Raw genomic sequence first — 15,560 nt, 5'->3', positions numbered from 1 at the left:
TGCTTCTGAGCTCACTACTCTGAGGAAGGCTAGACGTCTGACCAAAAAATGGTAAGCTGGAGATCCAGAGAAGTCTAACCATGCAAACTATTTACATCTGTACAGACCCTAAAACAATCCTGTTTCCAGTTACTGTTTGCCTTGATCTCTCTGCCAGTAATCAACACCTCTGCTGCCCTGTGATGTGGCCCTCAATGTTCTTTTTATATTATCCACAAATATGCTTTGAGAAGTATCTGTGCCTCCTGGGATAAATCTATGCTGTATGATTTGAGCTGTAACATCAATTTAAATCATGGGAGCAAGTTGTTAAAAAGTAGAATAGAATTTTTGCTAACACAAAGTATAGCTACATTTTATAGGTTTTGCATCAATTGTTCTGTTTACTAACTGGCTAAAATAAATCCTTTTTCTTTTGTGGCAATGCTGGTTTGGGTACAACTGCCCAACTATTAAAATATAAATAATTACTGAATCAAAGTATGGTACATGCTATTCCATATACATAAAACAATGGCGAAACATGCATTTTATTTAGTAGAAGCTATTCACTGTTGCTAATTTCTTAACAACACTGTTCTCAGAGATTGGCAACAAATCTGGGTCAAGTTTATGTCTAAAAGTGAAAGTTGCAACAATGTTTCCTTACACTACTAAACTTAGATCTTAGGAAGAAATTGAGAACATAATTAGGCACACGTTACTCTCACTGAAACTGTTCTGACGTTAACATGCTTAACTGGGCACTTTAGATGAACAAAGTAAAATAGTGCAGAATGCAAGCTACAGTCCTAAACATTTATAAACAGCACAGTCATCAAAGACTTTGTAGATTAAAATTTTAGGAGCCATTCATAAAACTGTTTCAGGAGCAATAGCAGTACCTCCTAGTGATGTCACTACACAGCAACAAAAAGCATCCCAAGCCCAAAGTTAAACACTTTGCTCTTTTTAACTGATACTTCAAATCAATTTATATCAATTTAAGAAGGCATCAGGGCTTGTTTGTTTTTCCTCTGAACAATTTTCAAAGTCTTCAGTTTTGACATAAAAGATCTATATTAATTAATTTATTTTGTATTGCCTTCCTCTCTTGTGTTTTCCCCAAAGAGCTCAAGGTTTTCCCCTGCCCATTTCATCCTCACTACAACCCTGTAAGGTACATTAGGCTGAGAGACAATGACTGGCCCAAGGTCTCCCAGTGAGCTTCATGGCTGAGCAATAATCTGAACCCTGGTCTTCCAGGTCCTAGTCCAACACTCAGACTTCTTCTCCACACCTGTGGATATGTTGATTCCCAATTGGTGAATAATGTTTATCCCAGATGTGAGCAAAACTGCCTGAAGCACAACATCAGAAGAATTGTGAAAGTCTAAGGAAGAAAGTGAAAGCAAATTTGCAGCAAAATCCTAAGCATGTTTATTCAAAGCCACACTGTGTTCAATGGGACTTACAGGTCAGCATGCACAAGATTGCCCTGTTGATTATATACTTTAAAAAACTTTTCTGATGGCTCCGCAGTAAGTTTTTAAAAAGGGAATTCCCCTCAGGTATCTAGAAGCGCACATACACTTCTCTGTAAGCATTCCAATATTGCAGGATATAAAACACAGTGAATTTCAGGTTTCTGGATGTATTTTCTATATTAAAAAGCTTGATAGTTATGGCTGACAGTGTGTAAATGTACCTTTCCTTGTCTGAGAATGTACAGTAGTTATAAAGAGCCACAAATACACACACCCCATCTAAAAATGAGACATCTGCTTATGAGTATGCAAGCATCAACTCAAGGACAAACAATATTAAATTAGAAGTGCAAACTAGAAGTGGAACTTTTTGTGTTGGACAGCATGTTGGATACAAGTTTATTATCAATATCCATAAACAATATTTTCTCCAAAGAAAATACCTTCCGCGTACATTTTTATTGCTATTTATTTATATTTATATAATATTTTTATTTATTTATAGTTACTGAAAATTTATTGCACCTGAATTAACTTGTTAAAAATTGACTCCCTCCTTTAGGGATCCCAACAAACAGTGTGCTTCATGTTAAGGCTCAATATTCCCCATTCCTTTAAGCTTTCCTTTATCCATCTACTAATTTCAAAACAACCCTACTATAACTGTCCCACAAAGCTAAGGATGTCTTATGTAAACAAAAGACAAAGATGCTTGTGTCCAGCAGCCTTCTAACACTGAAAAATCAATTTAATGACTCTAGTGAGATCAGGCTTAAGCTGTGTTTAAGTTTTACTAAGCATGAAGGAATTATTAATTGACCATACACCGTAAACATTGCTCAGATCTCTAGAATACCAGGCACCAAAAGGTTAAATATATATGAAAAATCTTTTATCTAGAACACCACTACTGTTCTGATTACTTTAAAACAAATATTTGCTTGTCTTTATTTGAAATATCCATTGGATGTCCTGAAACAATATTAACTGCATCCATACAATTTTAACAAGTATGAACAGACATCAAAGAATGCAATGAATGGATGGGATCATATTATGAACATACAAAAAAGTAGAGCTACAGATGGTCTTTATTATAAATTAACAATTATTATTTTTTATTTCGTGGCCAGTATATATTTTCCCTTAAAACATAAAGGCTCTCATACATCACAGCATCAAAAGTTCCAATTTCAATGCAAATGCTTCCAAGACCAACAAACCTCTTTGTTGGTAAGGCTTACCCTATCTTACACATTAGTAGATGTGGTTACCAGTACAGATATGGAAACTATTATGCTCACCATCTGCATGAGATAAACATTCATCACTTCAGAGCATTTTGTTTTATTTAAATTCTCTTTCAGCTCCTCTCTAGGAAAGGGCTTACAGTATTATGCAAATGTGCACCAACTCCTTTCCCTATTAAATCAGCCGTCTTTCATCTCATTCTCCAGCCCTGTTATAAATTTATCTATGGCTTGTAAACTTTAAAAAGAGAGGGGGAGAACATCAATAGAAGCTGACAACTTCTTATTGTCGGTAGCTGCAGCAGAGGTTGCCATTCCTATATTATGGAATATTTCCATATGTTCAATAAGAAAAAACTCCCTTTCCCACCCTCCTGATACTAGTGGTGTACTAGAAAAACATTATATTTACACTGAATAGGTATTCTGTTTGCAGCTAAAAAATGCATTTATGCAGCATGGTACCTGACAAAATCAGGTGCCCTGTTGCGAACTACAAGCCGCAAGAGGCTACTTAATTTAGTCATGGAACCATGATACGGCAAAGACATATCAATGGAAGAGGGCCTAGATAAACTGGTCTGCTCTCAGTCTAAAAATTGTTGCATTCCATCTGCAGCTTTGTGTGTACTTTCCTTCACCATTTCCCTGTGTCCTTTACAAAATCCTCTACTTTCCCACCCACCCCAAGTATTTTAAGAAGAGTCATCCTTAGAGGAAACACTCCAGCTGCTGCAGTAAATATTGATAATACAGTACAAAATAAGTTACAAAGGCTTCTAGATTTCTAATTCAAGAAATACTAAGAATTATTTATTCAGAATTTTGCACTCAGTTGCTCACATTATTATCATAAATTCTTTAAAAAACAACAGTGTTTCTTAATTTACCGTACCAAATCAGTCCAAAAACCTCTAGTCCTCACATTCACATGTCAATGAGTCATCCATTACAAAATCTACAGTTGATTTCATACCTATTTTGATATAAAATTTAATAAACCATTTGTGTTCTTGTTGAAGTACATATCAGATGTAAATGTTCTGTAATCCAAGGATTGCAAACTCCACAGTCAAATCATATTCAGAGATTCTTCATAGACTTATTTCTCTTCTCACAACATTGTTTCATGTTGCCATTTCAGCTCTTTACTCCTACAACCACCTATTATTTTAGTCATAGTGGATAACTGAGCCCTTCGTATGAAAAAAAATATATATAATTTAATTATGTATGTATTGTTAAAAGGTGTAAGCATTCCAGAGGAGGCTTTTTTAAGGGAATGTGTAGATATATAAAAATCTGTACAACCACTTAAATTGTGCTGAGCTCTGCATCTTTCAGCTTGATTATGCCTGTATTTTTGTGATGACTAATTTTTTTGCAAATAAATTTGACTGACTAACTCCTATTTTTCTACAAGAGGAGGGTGGAATAGCCACACATACTGTCTATAAGAGTAAAACATTTTTTAAAAAATCTGGGGAGACCTAACAAGACATTTATACATGGCAATGGGCATCGGCATAAAATTATTTTACATTTCAAATGTGCAAAATAAAATTATAACAGAATATCAGTTTAATGGGAACACTCATTTCATTCACCTCCACTAACAATGTGAAACAGATTATTTCTAGTGTTTCACAAAAGCATATTTCAGGAGGAAAATAGGATGGGAGGAAAACAACCTTTGTCACTCACTCAGACTTGCGAATCCCCTGACAAGGCTCATAATAATAACCCTTGTGTTGAATGTCAATAAAGTCAAGGACTTCATTTCCATTTTCAGTTTCTAATGGAATCCATATCACGCATATACTCACACAAGAAATGGAATGCCATGATGACAAAATTCCAAACATTCAGGCACTAGCAAAAGTTATACATTACTTTGGTTCCCCCACTGCTCCTAAAATAATCCCGTTTGTTATGTTCAATGAGATTCTCAAGTACTTGCATAGAAGGCTATATATTATTTCATTTTAAAAGCAAATAAGAGTTTTCTAAAGGCAAGGAGCAATAATGCGTTGCAAGGTGTCTTTCCCTACAGACATAATCTTCTGATGTTTGGGGGGTGGGGTTTGGTCCTTCTCTAACCCACGGGTGGGAGAGAGGGGTTTTGGAAGCCGGCAACATTAGGGGGAGGCGTTTTGACAAAAGAGTTCGAAGCCTTTCCCAAAGCAAGTTCAGGTCTCTATGATGCTGGCAGCTGCCTACGTCCTTTGGAAAACTTCCCCCCAACATCTCCTTCACAGCAACACCCCTATTTTAGGAAAAGGGAAAGAGATCAAAGCCGGCTCCTTCTCAAGCCCGCCACAAAGCAGAGCTTGCATGGGATGTGGGGGGCATCCTCTCATTCTCCCATCCAACCTCCGCCCTCCGGGGTGGTGGTGGGGATACTGTCAAGCAGCAAACAGACCAGACAAAAGGCTGCGATTGTTGGAGGAGAGAAATCTTCAGGGTCTTAAAGCACAGAAGAAGCAGCAGAGATAAGGGACCGAGCGAGAGAATAGGGGGAAAGGCAGGTTGGGGGTGGAGAGAGAGGGGGGGGAAGGGGATCGAGGAAAAGGATACAGTATGGGGGGGAGGGGAAAGAGGAATGGCATTTGACAGGAGGGAGGGGAATGAAAGGGCAGCGGGGAAGGAAGCGGAGGCGAAGCCTGGGAAGGAGAGCGAGAGAAATGCGAGGCAGCCCAGGAAGAGGGGGAACCAAGGATCCTCGAGCGGAGCAGCGGCCGGACGCGCCGGCGGAGGGCAGAAGGGGCGGTCTCTCGCCGCCGCCGAAGTGCCTCACTCACCCACTTGCAGCACGTTGTCCACGGCGCCCGTCTCCAGCAGGCGGATGCCTCTGCGGAAGGGGAGCCCCTCGGTGACGGCGGCGCTGGCCGGGACGCCCGAGGCCGGTAGGGGGGGCGCGCCGGGGGGAAGGGCTGCGCCGGTGGCGGCTGCCGGGGCCGCCGGACTGTCCTCGGCGCCGCCCGTCCCGTTGCCCGCGGCTCCCGTGCCGCCCGCCGACGCGCCGTTGCCGGGCCCGGCGGCGCCGCCTCCTCCGGGGCGCCCGGGCTGGAAGCTGGAGTACATGCAGATCTGGCGCTCGCTGCGGGGGAAGCTCCAGTAGACGATGCGGCGCTGCACGGGCTCGGGGATGCGCTGGAAGCGGCCCTCCACTCGCTCGAAGGCCCAGCTGCCCGCCACTCGCTTGGCCGCCGCGTCCAGCAGAGACTCGGGCTGCTGGAGCGGCAGCAGCGGCCCGGCCGGCCCGCAGACAGGCCCGCCCGAGGAGGGGCAGCACCCCCGCGGCCCCACCGCCGCAGCGTTGGCCGCGCCGCCGCCCGCCCCGGCCGCGCCGACGGGACCCCCCGGGCAGCCCCCCGCGCGGGGAGCCGCCGCCACCGCCGCGCCCACCCCCCGGGAGCACAGGCGCTTGGGGCCCGGCGAGCCCGCGGCGGGCAGCGACGGCCGGAGCAGTTCCTCTCCCTCGCCTCCCTCCGCCATGGCTGCGTCCGACCCACTGAGCCCCAGCCCGTGCCTGCCTGCCTGCCTGCCTGCGAGCGCGACGGGGGGGGCGGTGGAGGGAGGAGACTGCGGCGGAGAAGGGGGGTGACGGAGGGAGGGGGCGGACGGGGACCACGGCGTGGGCGGCCGCCCCAGAGACCGGAGAGGGGGGTAGGTGTCACGTGGCCCCTCCCTGTGGAAGGAATCTCTCATTCGGAACATTTGACACTCCCCCCACCCCACCAACAATTGCTCTTTCTCGTGACTTCAACCTGCGTAGGTGAGAGATGGGGACTCCCTCTAGACATGCCCCGAACGTCTCCCCCCCTCCCCGGCCACCGTTTCACGTCCTTTTAATAAAAGCAAATCTCTTCAGAGTAGGAGGTTGACTTTGAGTAGCGTTCTAAGTGCTCTTTTCCTCTGGAAAGAAGCGCGGAGATACGTTTCGTGAAGGGCGGAGAATGCTTTTGTTTGCGCGCGGTGGGGGCTTCGTCGACGGGGCTTGCCCAGTTAGCAACCTTTCGCATGGGGTCTGGGGGTGGGTGGGATTCCTTTGCGCCAAGAGGCTCAGCTTCGGAATCTGCTCTCCGTTCTCCTTCCCAAGGGGCTGGAAATAGAAGTGATCAGACGGAGAAGCGCCTCTCAGGACAAGCAAAAGGTCTTTATCTGGCCGCTGAGTAATAAGCAAGGCGGCTTGTCCCTCCTCGCCTACCTAGGATTAGGCAGGGCTTCAAGGGCAGATGGCAGAGGGCGGCTGCTAGGCAAGGATCTCTCCTTTTAAAAGGCAAACCCTCAAAAGCATTCATTGCTCCTCTTGACCTGCAGTCTGCAATGTCACCCTCTGCCACTGGCATGCCTTGAGTGCCCCGTGGAATGAGCCTCGCAGCTTCTCACAAAGCCCTAGAAAAAAATATGAATGTACAGCCGAGCCAACACTTAATTCAGAAAAACCTAGAGACTGGCACCTGAGAGGGTAGAAATCTGTACTCCTCCTATCTTACAAGGCAGCAACTGGGCCATTCAGTATAAGCTAATATAAAACGATCAGCTGTAACATCTGCTGTATGGTACCCCACAGACTAAACCCAGTTCCATAGATCTTCTATGATGTTACCTCTGGATCCATCAAGCTCCCATCGCAGACACCTCGCATTGCGCCCCTCTGGATTCTGTAAGAAACTAGTTGTGCCTTTGGGGAAAAACACAACAACCTTCATTTGCACAAAGATGAACACAAAGGAAAGTGCATTGTTTTTATCTTACTATATAGAACAGTGTGTAGCCATGCTATCATCTGAGCACTATTTTGAGTATGCATGCATTAGTGCTTGCAGCTGGCTCTTATGCAGAGATAGACAAGTCTGAGACTACCACAACAAACTGGTTTAGGCATTCCTAATTCTGTTTAGAATCTGGTTGCATAGCACAATTGATCCTTCTGTAAGCAAAATAATGTGTACAAAACAAAAAAAATTCCTTCCAGTAGCACCTTAAAGACCAACTAAGTCAGTTCTTGGTATGAGCTTTCGTGTGCATGCACACTTCTTCAGATATCTGAAGAATATCTGAAGAAGTGTGCATGCACACGAAAGCTCATAGCAAGAACTGACTTAGTTGGTCTTTAAGGTGCTACTGGAAGGAATTTTTTTTGTTTTGACTATGGCAGACCAACACGGCTACCTATCTGTAACTGGAAATGTGTACAAAGACATTCTAACATCCTTAGACCTATACCACTCACTCCATAGAATCCTAGGCAAGTCTTTGCATCACTCCTCCTCACTTCAAAATCTGTGTTGGGAGTGACTGGTTCAGTTAGTGGCTGAAAGGAACTCCTGCCACATGCTGTGCAATCTCAGTAGTTTTCTTTTCATCAAAGCACATACACACACATACAGATGTTATCCATAGCCTCAGACAATAAACAGGCAGGCAGAGAGACCAACATCACATGAATATAGAGAGGGAGAGTTCTACTTTGTGGAACAGGTGAAAACCTGAATTTTGTAGCTCTGTAACATGGGTGCTAATGTTTCCAAAAATAAACGGTTATCTTCCTAATTTTGATAACTAAAATTAACCTCAGAGGGCAATATAGATTTAAATGCTATTTACTATGACATTCAATGTGAATTCAATGGAAATATTTATGAGATACAGAGAAGCCCCTGTATTCACAAATTATCAAGAGAGACACCTCATTGCATTGTAAATGTATGCGAGAGTAACTTCTATGCATCAGCAGGCAAAAAGGAGAAGCAACACTGCAGTGCTTGATACCTCACAAGTTCTAATATTGGATCAATGATGATACACATAAGAGATCATGCCACAAAGCACTGTATCATGGTTGTTGGGTTACTAGATCTGCCTTTGCTGAGGCGGCTGTGAGCACAAACATTGGCAAAAACTTTAGCAAGTCAGTATATCAAGTTTAGAACTGTAGGTTTACTCTGAGTAGACCCATTGAAAGCATTGCCAATAATTGAAACAGGTCTACTCAAGAGTAAAACATAGTTGAATGCAACCCTTAATTTTGATTTGCAATCCTAGATCAGCTGGCCATGTTTTTATCCTCTACCACAATAGCTGGCTTCCTGCTCCATATACAGTTTCAGCTAGACTTCTGCATATATAAAAGTTGCATTCTCTGCTTTTTGCAGATGAGCTCTTTTAAAAAGAAAGGAAGCACTGTGACCCAAGTAGCAGCTGCTGAGGAGAGGTTTAACACCCCTAGAGCAACTGGTTTGCTTTATCCTTTATAGTTCGTTAGCGTCTCCAGTTTTTCCATGTTGGCTCCATGCATTGAGACATGGCATCAGATCAGGTTCTGTCTTTTAACTGGATCATTGGACATGCCTTTGCAACTAGAACACGACCACTTGTGTATTGCAGGTGTTCCACTGGTGAATTTGTCACCCCAGCAGCATATAGGGAAAGTCTATAGCTCAGAAGTAAAGCATCTGTTTTGTATAGTTTCCCAGTTTCAATACCCAACTTCTGCAGGTAGGGCTGAGAAAGTTGCTGCCACACAGTGAAGACAACACTAGATTAGATGGCCCAATGGTATCTGACTTGGTGGAAGACAACTTCCTGTATTCCTCTGTATCTTGACTTCTGCAAGCATAATGAAGCTTCCACCAAATCCTGCACTCCTACAGCCAGTGGACTTGCACGCTAAAACAGTCAAAAGTCAATATTAAAATTATTCTATGATTGCTCTTCCTCATTAAAACCCATAAAGAATCCTTGTCCTGCTCAGAAAGTTAACCCAACGTGTATGGAAATTTAACAAGTTCCAGGGTTTAGTTTTGTTACATCAGAGCAAGTGATATTGACCAGACCTTACAAAAGCTGTCTCACATTTGGCATGCCTTCTCAAGCTCAAGTGTTGAAAACTGAGCAGGTGAGGAAGGAGCAGGTGGGATTTTGCAAAAGGAGCGGAAACAGCTCCAACGCAAATATGGGACATCTGTCACAGTTAGGAACGCTGGTTAAATAATGAGAACTTAGCAGAAATAAAGCACTTGAGGTCCTGATACAAAATTTAGTTCCTCCTAACTATCCTGCTTTCACAGTATTGTCTTCTTTGAGAGCCAGTTCAGATTTTAAAAATGTGTGTGTGTGTGTGTCTGTTTTTTATGCTTTTAATTTATAAAAATAATTTTTATTAAAGATTTTCTTGGTTTACAAAAATACATGCATTGTCTCTTTTTTTCAGGTTGTAAAGTCTTTTCTACAGATGTTATATTTGTTGTGAGACATTATTAAAAGCTTTTAGTTAATCAATCAATTAAACACTACCAAATGTACCTGGTTGTTCGATGTAAGATGCATAGGTGTACAAATGCAATATGTAATCTGGTTATTAGCTGACAGCAGACAAAAGAATATATATCCCTGTTATATGCTGTTCTGATACAAGAAGTAAAGACATGAAACACATATAAAAATAAGGTGCCTGTTACAGTTCTCACCTACAATATCTTTATTTAGTGACCACTGTGGCTGCTGCCAGCCAATAACTGTGACTATCTGAATAACTGATGATGGGGAGGGCTGCCTCCAGGGTTGAACAGGACCTTGACAAAGTGCTATCTGGTGAGCTTCTTACAATGGAGGGCATCTCGGTGGTATTTCTGGAGGCAGCAGAAAGTAGCTGGGAAGCCACCATTTTGAATTTCCCACGGTGCCTTGGAGCATTCTAAGTAGCATCACTCTGTGACATTTAAAGACATTTAAAATGGTGGCTCCCCTAAATCAGTCATGTATTTGTGTGTGGCTGGTGGACGGCATTAGCTGTGGTGGGCCCTGAAAACTGCACCTAGGATGCCAGATGTTGGTGCTCGCTCTAATTATGAGAATGCTTCTGTTAAGTAGTTTTTAAAACCCCATTGATATTAATGAGAAAACGTAACTCTCCCTTTCAAATCAATGGGCTTTAAAGCTGCTTACCTTTGGGTTGGATGGTGTCCCATGTTTTTACAGATCACTAAATGCTTAATGATTGTGAGCCATAAAGCTAACGACCAAGTAACAGTGCTTACAGAATTCGTACGCAGTACCACAGTGTAGCAACACCCAGAACCAAACAGTGCAATCCTATGCATGTTTCTTCAGAAACAAGTCACATTTAATTCAATGGGGATTACTCCCAAGTGTGAACATGGGAGCTTACTAAGACAGCTAGGGCAAATAATTGAGTGTAGATTTGGGTTTAGGCAAAAGAGGAAGCTGACATAAGATCACTGAATAGAATATGAAGTAAGGCAGACCCTTAGGCAAACAAGCACTTTCTCCATATGGATAATGTGGCTGCTACATTTTATATTAATAGTTTAATTAATATTACAATTATTTATGCCCTCATTGTACATGAACAATTTTACAAAGGGATAACCAGTCATGCTAGTGGTGCCATTTTGGCACAAATACTTCACATTCTTTAATTTGGGTTACTAAAATAAATTATGAAAATTAGGAATATTTACAGATACTGATTTAATTTCACACTTACGAATTGAACAGAGCAAATCCTGTGCCTTTCGTAGACTCTACCCCTCACATTTGTAGGCATTTCCCTCATGACCATAGAAATCTACGTTCACACGCTGAAAAGTTAACTACTCTGGTCCACCTGCACAAAACATTTAATGAGAGTTTGCTAATTGCAACCATCCAAACATCTAAAGTCCTGGTTAGCCTCTGGTTATAAAGGTCAAACTTGAAAAGATGCGTGAAATCCATGATTTGATCTCATCAGGGCTGTGGCATAGCGAGGATTCAGCCCTATTCCACCTGGCTAGTTTCCTGGTCCGAAGTCTCTCTCTCACACACATTCCACCTCCCCCCTTGCTCATTGCATCACTGAAGGAAACATGCAAGTGCTAAATTATGAGGTTTGAGAACAGAGCGCCCAAAATTACTTTATTCAGGTCACTCTTTCTATTCAAGAAACATCTATTAATTGTCTGTTAGTTTGAATCAGGTATCATACGTATTTTGATCAAGGTTAAAAGCACCAAGTTATTGCATTCTTTTAGACATTCTTCCCGCCACATGGAAATTGTTTATCCACAACATGCAGCTGGGAGAACATTTAAATTATCCAACCTCCCAGTTGTTGGTTATTTCCAATCGTCTTTCGCTCTTGTGATTGCACTATTTAAATGTTTTCCCAGCTGTACGGAGCTGCTCATAAACAGGTCCCATGTGGCAGGAAAGAATAAAGGGCGCTTACTACCTCTGTAGATGTTGACCTAACAATTCACTTTATATCTGGGCATCTAGAATGTCTAGAACCTTGCCCAAAGGTTTACATAAGGAATTAAATAAACTTAAGCTCCTAGTTCCATGTAATAAAAGAGAAAGAGGATGCTTCCCATGTTGGAAACATGGAAAACATTCACAGGTGACACCCTGGTTCATATCTTTTTTTAAAAGAATATTTTGTTCATTTGGTAGTAAAATAACAGCAATGAATTCCAAACTTGGTTCACAACTATACCAATTTTACAAATCAATCCTTTTAAGAGTGGCCAAGTGGCCAAGTGAACTCTTTTGCTTTGAATTTAATACCCCCCACCCTCTGATCCACTCTGAACACTTCCGCATTTTCTGTTCTCCATGACTGGCTGATGTCAAGTTGGAAAGGACAAAAGGCTAACCAAGCCATGGCCTCTCGGGTGTTCCAGGTGGAGGCTTTGTTTTCCTTCCTGCAGTGAAATGAAATAGGCTTGATTTTAATTAATGCTGTTTTATATTCCAGGTCCCTCTTGTGGTAGAAACGAGGAAAGCAATGTTAAAAGTCCGTTTCAAGAGGAACGTGGAAGATACTGTACCGTACATCTCAAGCCTTTCATTCAGTTCCTGAAAGCTGCAGTAGCTGTGGAGATAGATGTCTATTGCAAAGGAGCAAACTATCTAGGCTAGTAGATTTTTCAGCCATTTGACGCTGAACACCATGAGATGCTGCAGGTAAAAACTGAATTGGGTTCTGTCCCCCCACCCTGATTTCCTGCTCCTTTTTGCACATGTTATATTCAGTATTTGATTATTATTTTAAAAGAGACAAGACTTTCTTTTTGTTCAGAAGCAGGCAGTTTAAGCAAGGATTGTAAAGTGTAATGAACATTCTCAGCTTTTCTCCTTCCCTGTAGAAAACAGGAGCTTCAGTATATATATATGCATAGTGTCCTCGACTGAAGAGAAAGGCTGACAAGGAGCTACCCAAGTATACAGAGAACCTTTTCCAATTGCAAAATGTCTTATTAACCAAATCTCAGCAAGCGAGATTTGCTTGCATGGTGGAGACCAATGGCACCACACACACACCCTTCTAGGGTTTGATCTGAATCAAAATGGTGTCTGGCATCTAAATGTCAATGAAGACCGCTGTCCCCACTTCAGGAACCCTCATGCCAAGTTTGGCAGTGATATCTGGAGGCAGCGAAAACAATGCCAAAAAAGTCATGCCAAAGCCACGTTTTGATTTGAATCAAGATGGCAGCTGGCATCCAAACAGTGACAAAGTCTGCCACCCTTCATGCTGAGTTTGGTGGTGATATCTTGAGAGGTAGCTGAACCTACACAAAAAAATTGGACAAAGTCATTCCCAAGTAACATTTGGGTTCTCCACCTTGATTCAAAATGGCAACCAGAATCCAAACTTCAACAACAACTGTCCCCCTCTCCACCTGCAGCTCAGGAACCCTCATGCCAAGTATGGCAATGGTATCTCATGAGGCAGCTGAACCTATGAAGAACAGAGGGACAGATAGATGGACAAATCACTTTCCAAAATATATAGTAGATGTAAAGGGCTGGCAAATAGTGCTTAAGGAGAGGACATCCTTATCTTGCAGTGAAATAAGTGGTACTCCACACTACTGAATCCGAGATGGCAAAATAACCAAGTTTATTGAACTTCCCTTTAAAACCCAAAATGTAACCATGTTGTGTATATTTATTTTTATACCTTAAACAAAATTCAAAAGGTTTGTACATAATAATCACCTCCTGTATATTATCTAACCTTTGTGAGTGGCAGCCTGATGGGTAGATAGATATAAAGCTTCTAACTTTGTACAGTTTGACAGCAGCACATAACTGGACAGGCAGGTCTTTGTGTGAGAAGCCATTGTGAAGAGGCTGTGAGGTCCACATTTTGGATTCAGATCTAATGGGAAACCATGGTTTACAGTGTAAGCTTTACACCAACCATAGTTTGCTGAGACTTCTCTATATTTGTATTAACTGAAAAGCTGGCAAATTATGCACAAACGCGCTGCCACTTGCTTTCTTTTTAGTTTTCAATCTTCCATGAAGGTGTATTTTCCCTGCCACATCGTGGCACAACTTCTTCGGCCTACAAAGAACTATAAATAATTGTTCTGTCTTTGAATCTTCAGCCAGAACAGCTTCAGTCCGAACTGTAAAAGACTAGACTTCCTTTCAGACCTGGTACCCACATGGAAAGCAAAGGACCAACCATCCAACACTAAAGGAGGCTCATCCAACACATTACTTCATATTTCTGTAACAAATACATTTGCTCTGAATGCCAACAATTTTATGTCCTGACAAATATCAAGATACTGGCATGTGAAGCCTGGGTTACTGCAGAAAGAATTACTGCCTTTTCCTCTCCTCTGGAGGAAATGCTAATAAGGGGGTTGAGATCCAAAATGTTACTCATTGACCCAAGAGAGCAGGCTTCTGGCCCAGCTGGCCTTGGCTGAAAGCAATGCTGAGTTCAGCAAAAAGAAGCCCCAACCACACATCCCCTAATCATTCATGTTCACTCTAGTTAATTAGAAATACTAAAATAACATGGGAAACATTTTTGCCAGACTGAAAGAGCATGAATAAATCAAGCAAAAACTATGAGTAAACAGGACACTTCAAATTAGCTTTCCAGAATAGTTCCTTCATCAATTCAAGCTAGTTTCAGTGTACAGCATGGTGGTAAATGATCAACATGGCCTTTTCCCTAGGCCCCCCAAGGGCTCTTTACCTTGAAACCCCAAATTTTGCAATAAAGAGGAGAAAACTCTTTAAGAGCAGAAGCATCCAGTTGAGCAGGCATGACAGATTCGGCAATTCAGGTAAGCTGAACTACACATATTACACAACTGTAGGAACCTTGCAAGGAAAGGACAATTCACTGTATGGTGTTGTGCCTGTAATAAAGGGGAGGAAAACATACATCCTTGAATTTCTCTTTAGTTCCAAACTCCCATACATTGCAGCTAAGTGTGGGGAAGCAGGGCTGGTTCAAGACATTTAGCTGTCTGAGGTGGAGCAGCAAATCGTGCTCACCAAGCTGATTGCCTCCCTGTCCCCTCCTCCACCATCCTGTGTGGCTGCTATCACTTACTGCACAATGCTTTTCTCTCAGGAATGATCCGTATTCAGGGTCCTTATTCAGAGTGAGGTATTGCGGAGCAAGTGGGCCCTGGAAAGGCATGCTGTAGAAATGTTGTCCGTGCTTCTGATTTGCCATCGCAAACACTGCTTAAAGAGCTTTTGCCACAGCAGCAGTGACAACAGGTAGACTTGCAGATCTCATCTCTGCAGCGTTCTCAACCCACTATGCCATGCTTTGAGGAAGAAAGCTGCCTTATGTGTGGAGAGATAGAGGTGGAGCAAGGGCCCATGGCTGCTTTGCTGTGGTAGCAAAAACTGCTTAGTTTTCCCCCATAACAGTAGCAGGAACTTATGGGACTCTCCTGCTCATCAACAGCAGAGAGTATACGTAGCCAGTTCTCTCTGTCTCTCTTTGGGGGGGTCATAGAAGGGACCCCAAGGGTCAGCTAGTCCAACCTCCTGCAATGCAGGAATCTCA

At 42.7% G+C, this 15,560-nt stretch overlaps 1 protein-coding gene and 1 long non-coding RNA gene across 3 annotated transcripts in view; one reads left to right on the top strand and one right to left on the bottom strand.

The window, feature by feature from the left end:
- The window catches only part of ZSWIM5 (zinc finger SWIM-type containing 5), a 110,769-nt gene extending 104,490 nt beyond the window's left edge, over positions 1-6,279 (bottom strand). Inside the window, exon 1 of the mRNA XM_081915981.1 lies at positions 5,518-6,279. Within this exon, the coding sequence (XP_081772107.1) occupies positions 5,518-6,214 (697 nt within the window). The 5' untranslated portion in view covers positions 6,215-6,279. The remainder of the gene's footprint in view (positions 1-5,517) is intronic.
- LOC309372423 lies at positions 5,515-15,230 on the top strand. 2 transcript variants are annotated; one of them, XR_014169494.1, is made up of 4 exons: positions 5,515-5,622; positions 10,211-10,315; positions 12,483-12,691; positions 14,125-15,230. It is a non-coding gene; the product is annotated as an uncharacterized lncRNA (long non-coding RNA). The 2 variants fall into 2 exon arrangements; XR_014169495.1 differs by having other exon boundaries at positions 12,874-15,230.
- The last annotated feature ends 330 nt before the right edge of the window (positions 15,231-15,560 follow it).

The sequence above is a fragment of the Podarcis melisellensis genome (genome assembly GCF_964234715.1).
Source record: "Podarcis melisellensis genome assembly, chromosome: 6".
NCBI lineage: Eukaryota > Metazoa > Chordata > Lepidosauria > Squamata > Lacertidae > Podarcis > Podarcis melisellensis.
This window is presented reverse-complemented; position numbering and strand designations above follow the sequence as displayed.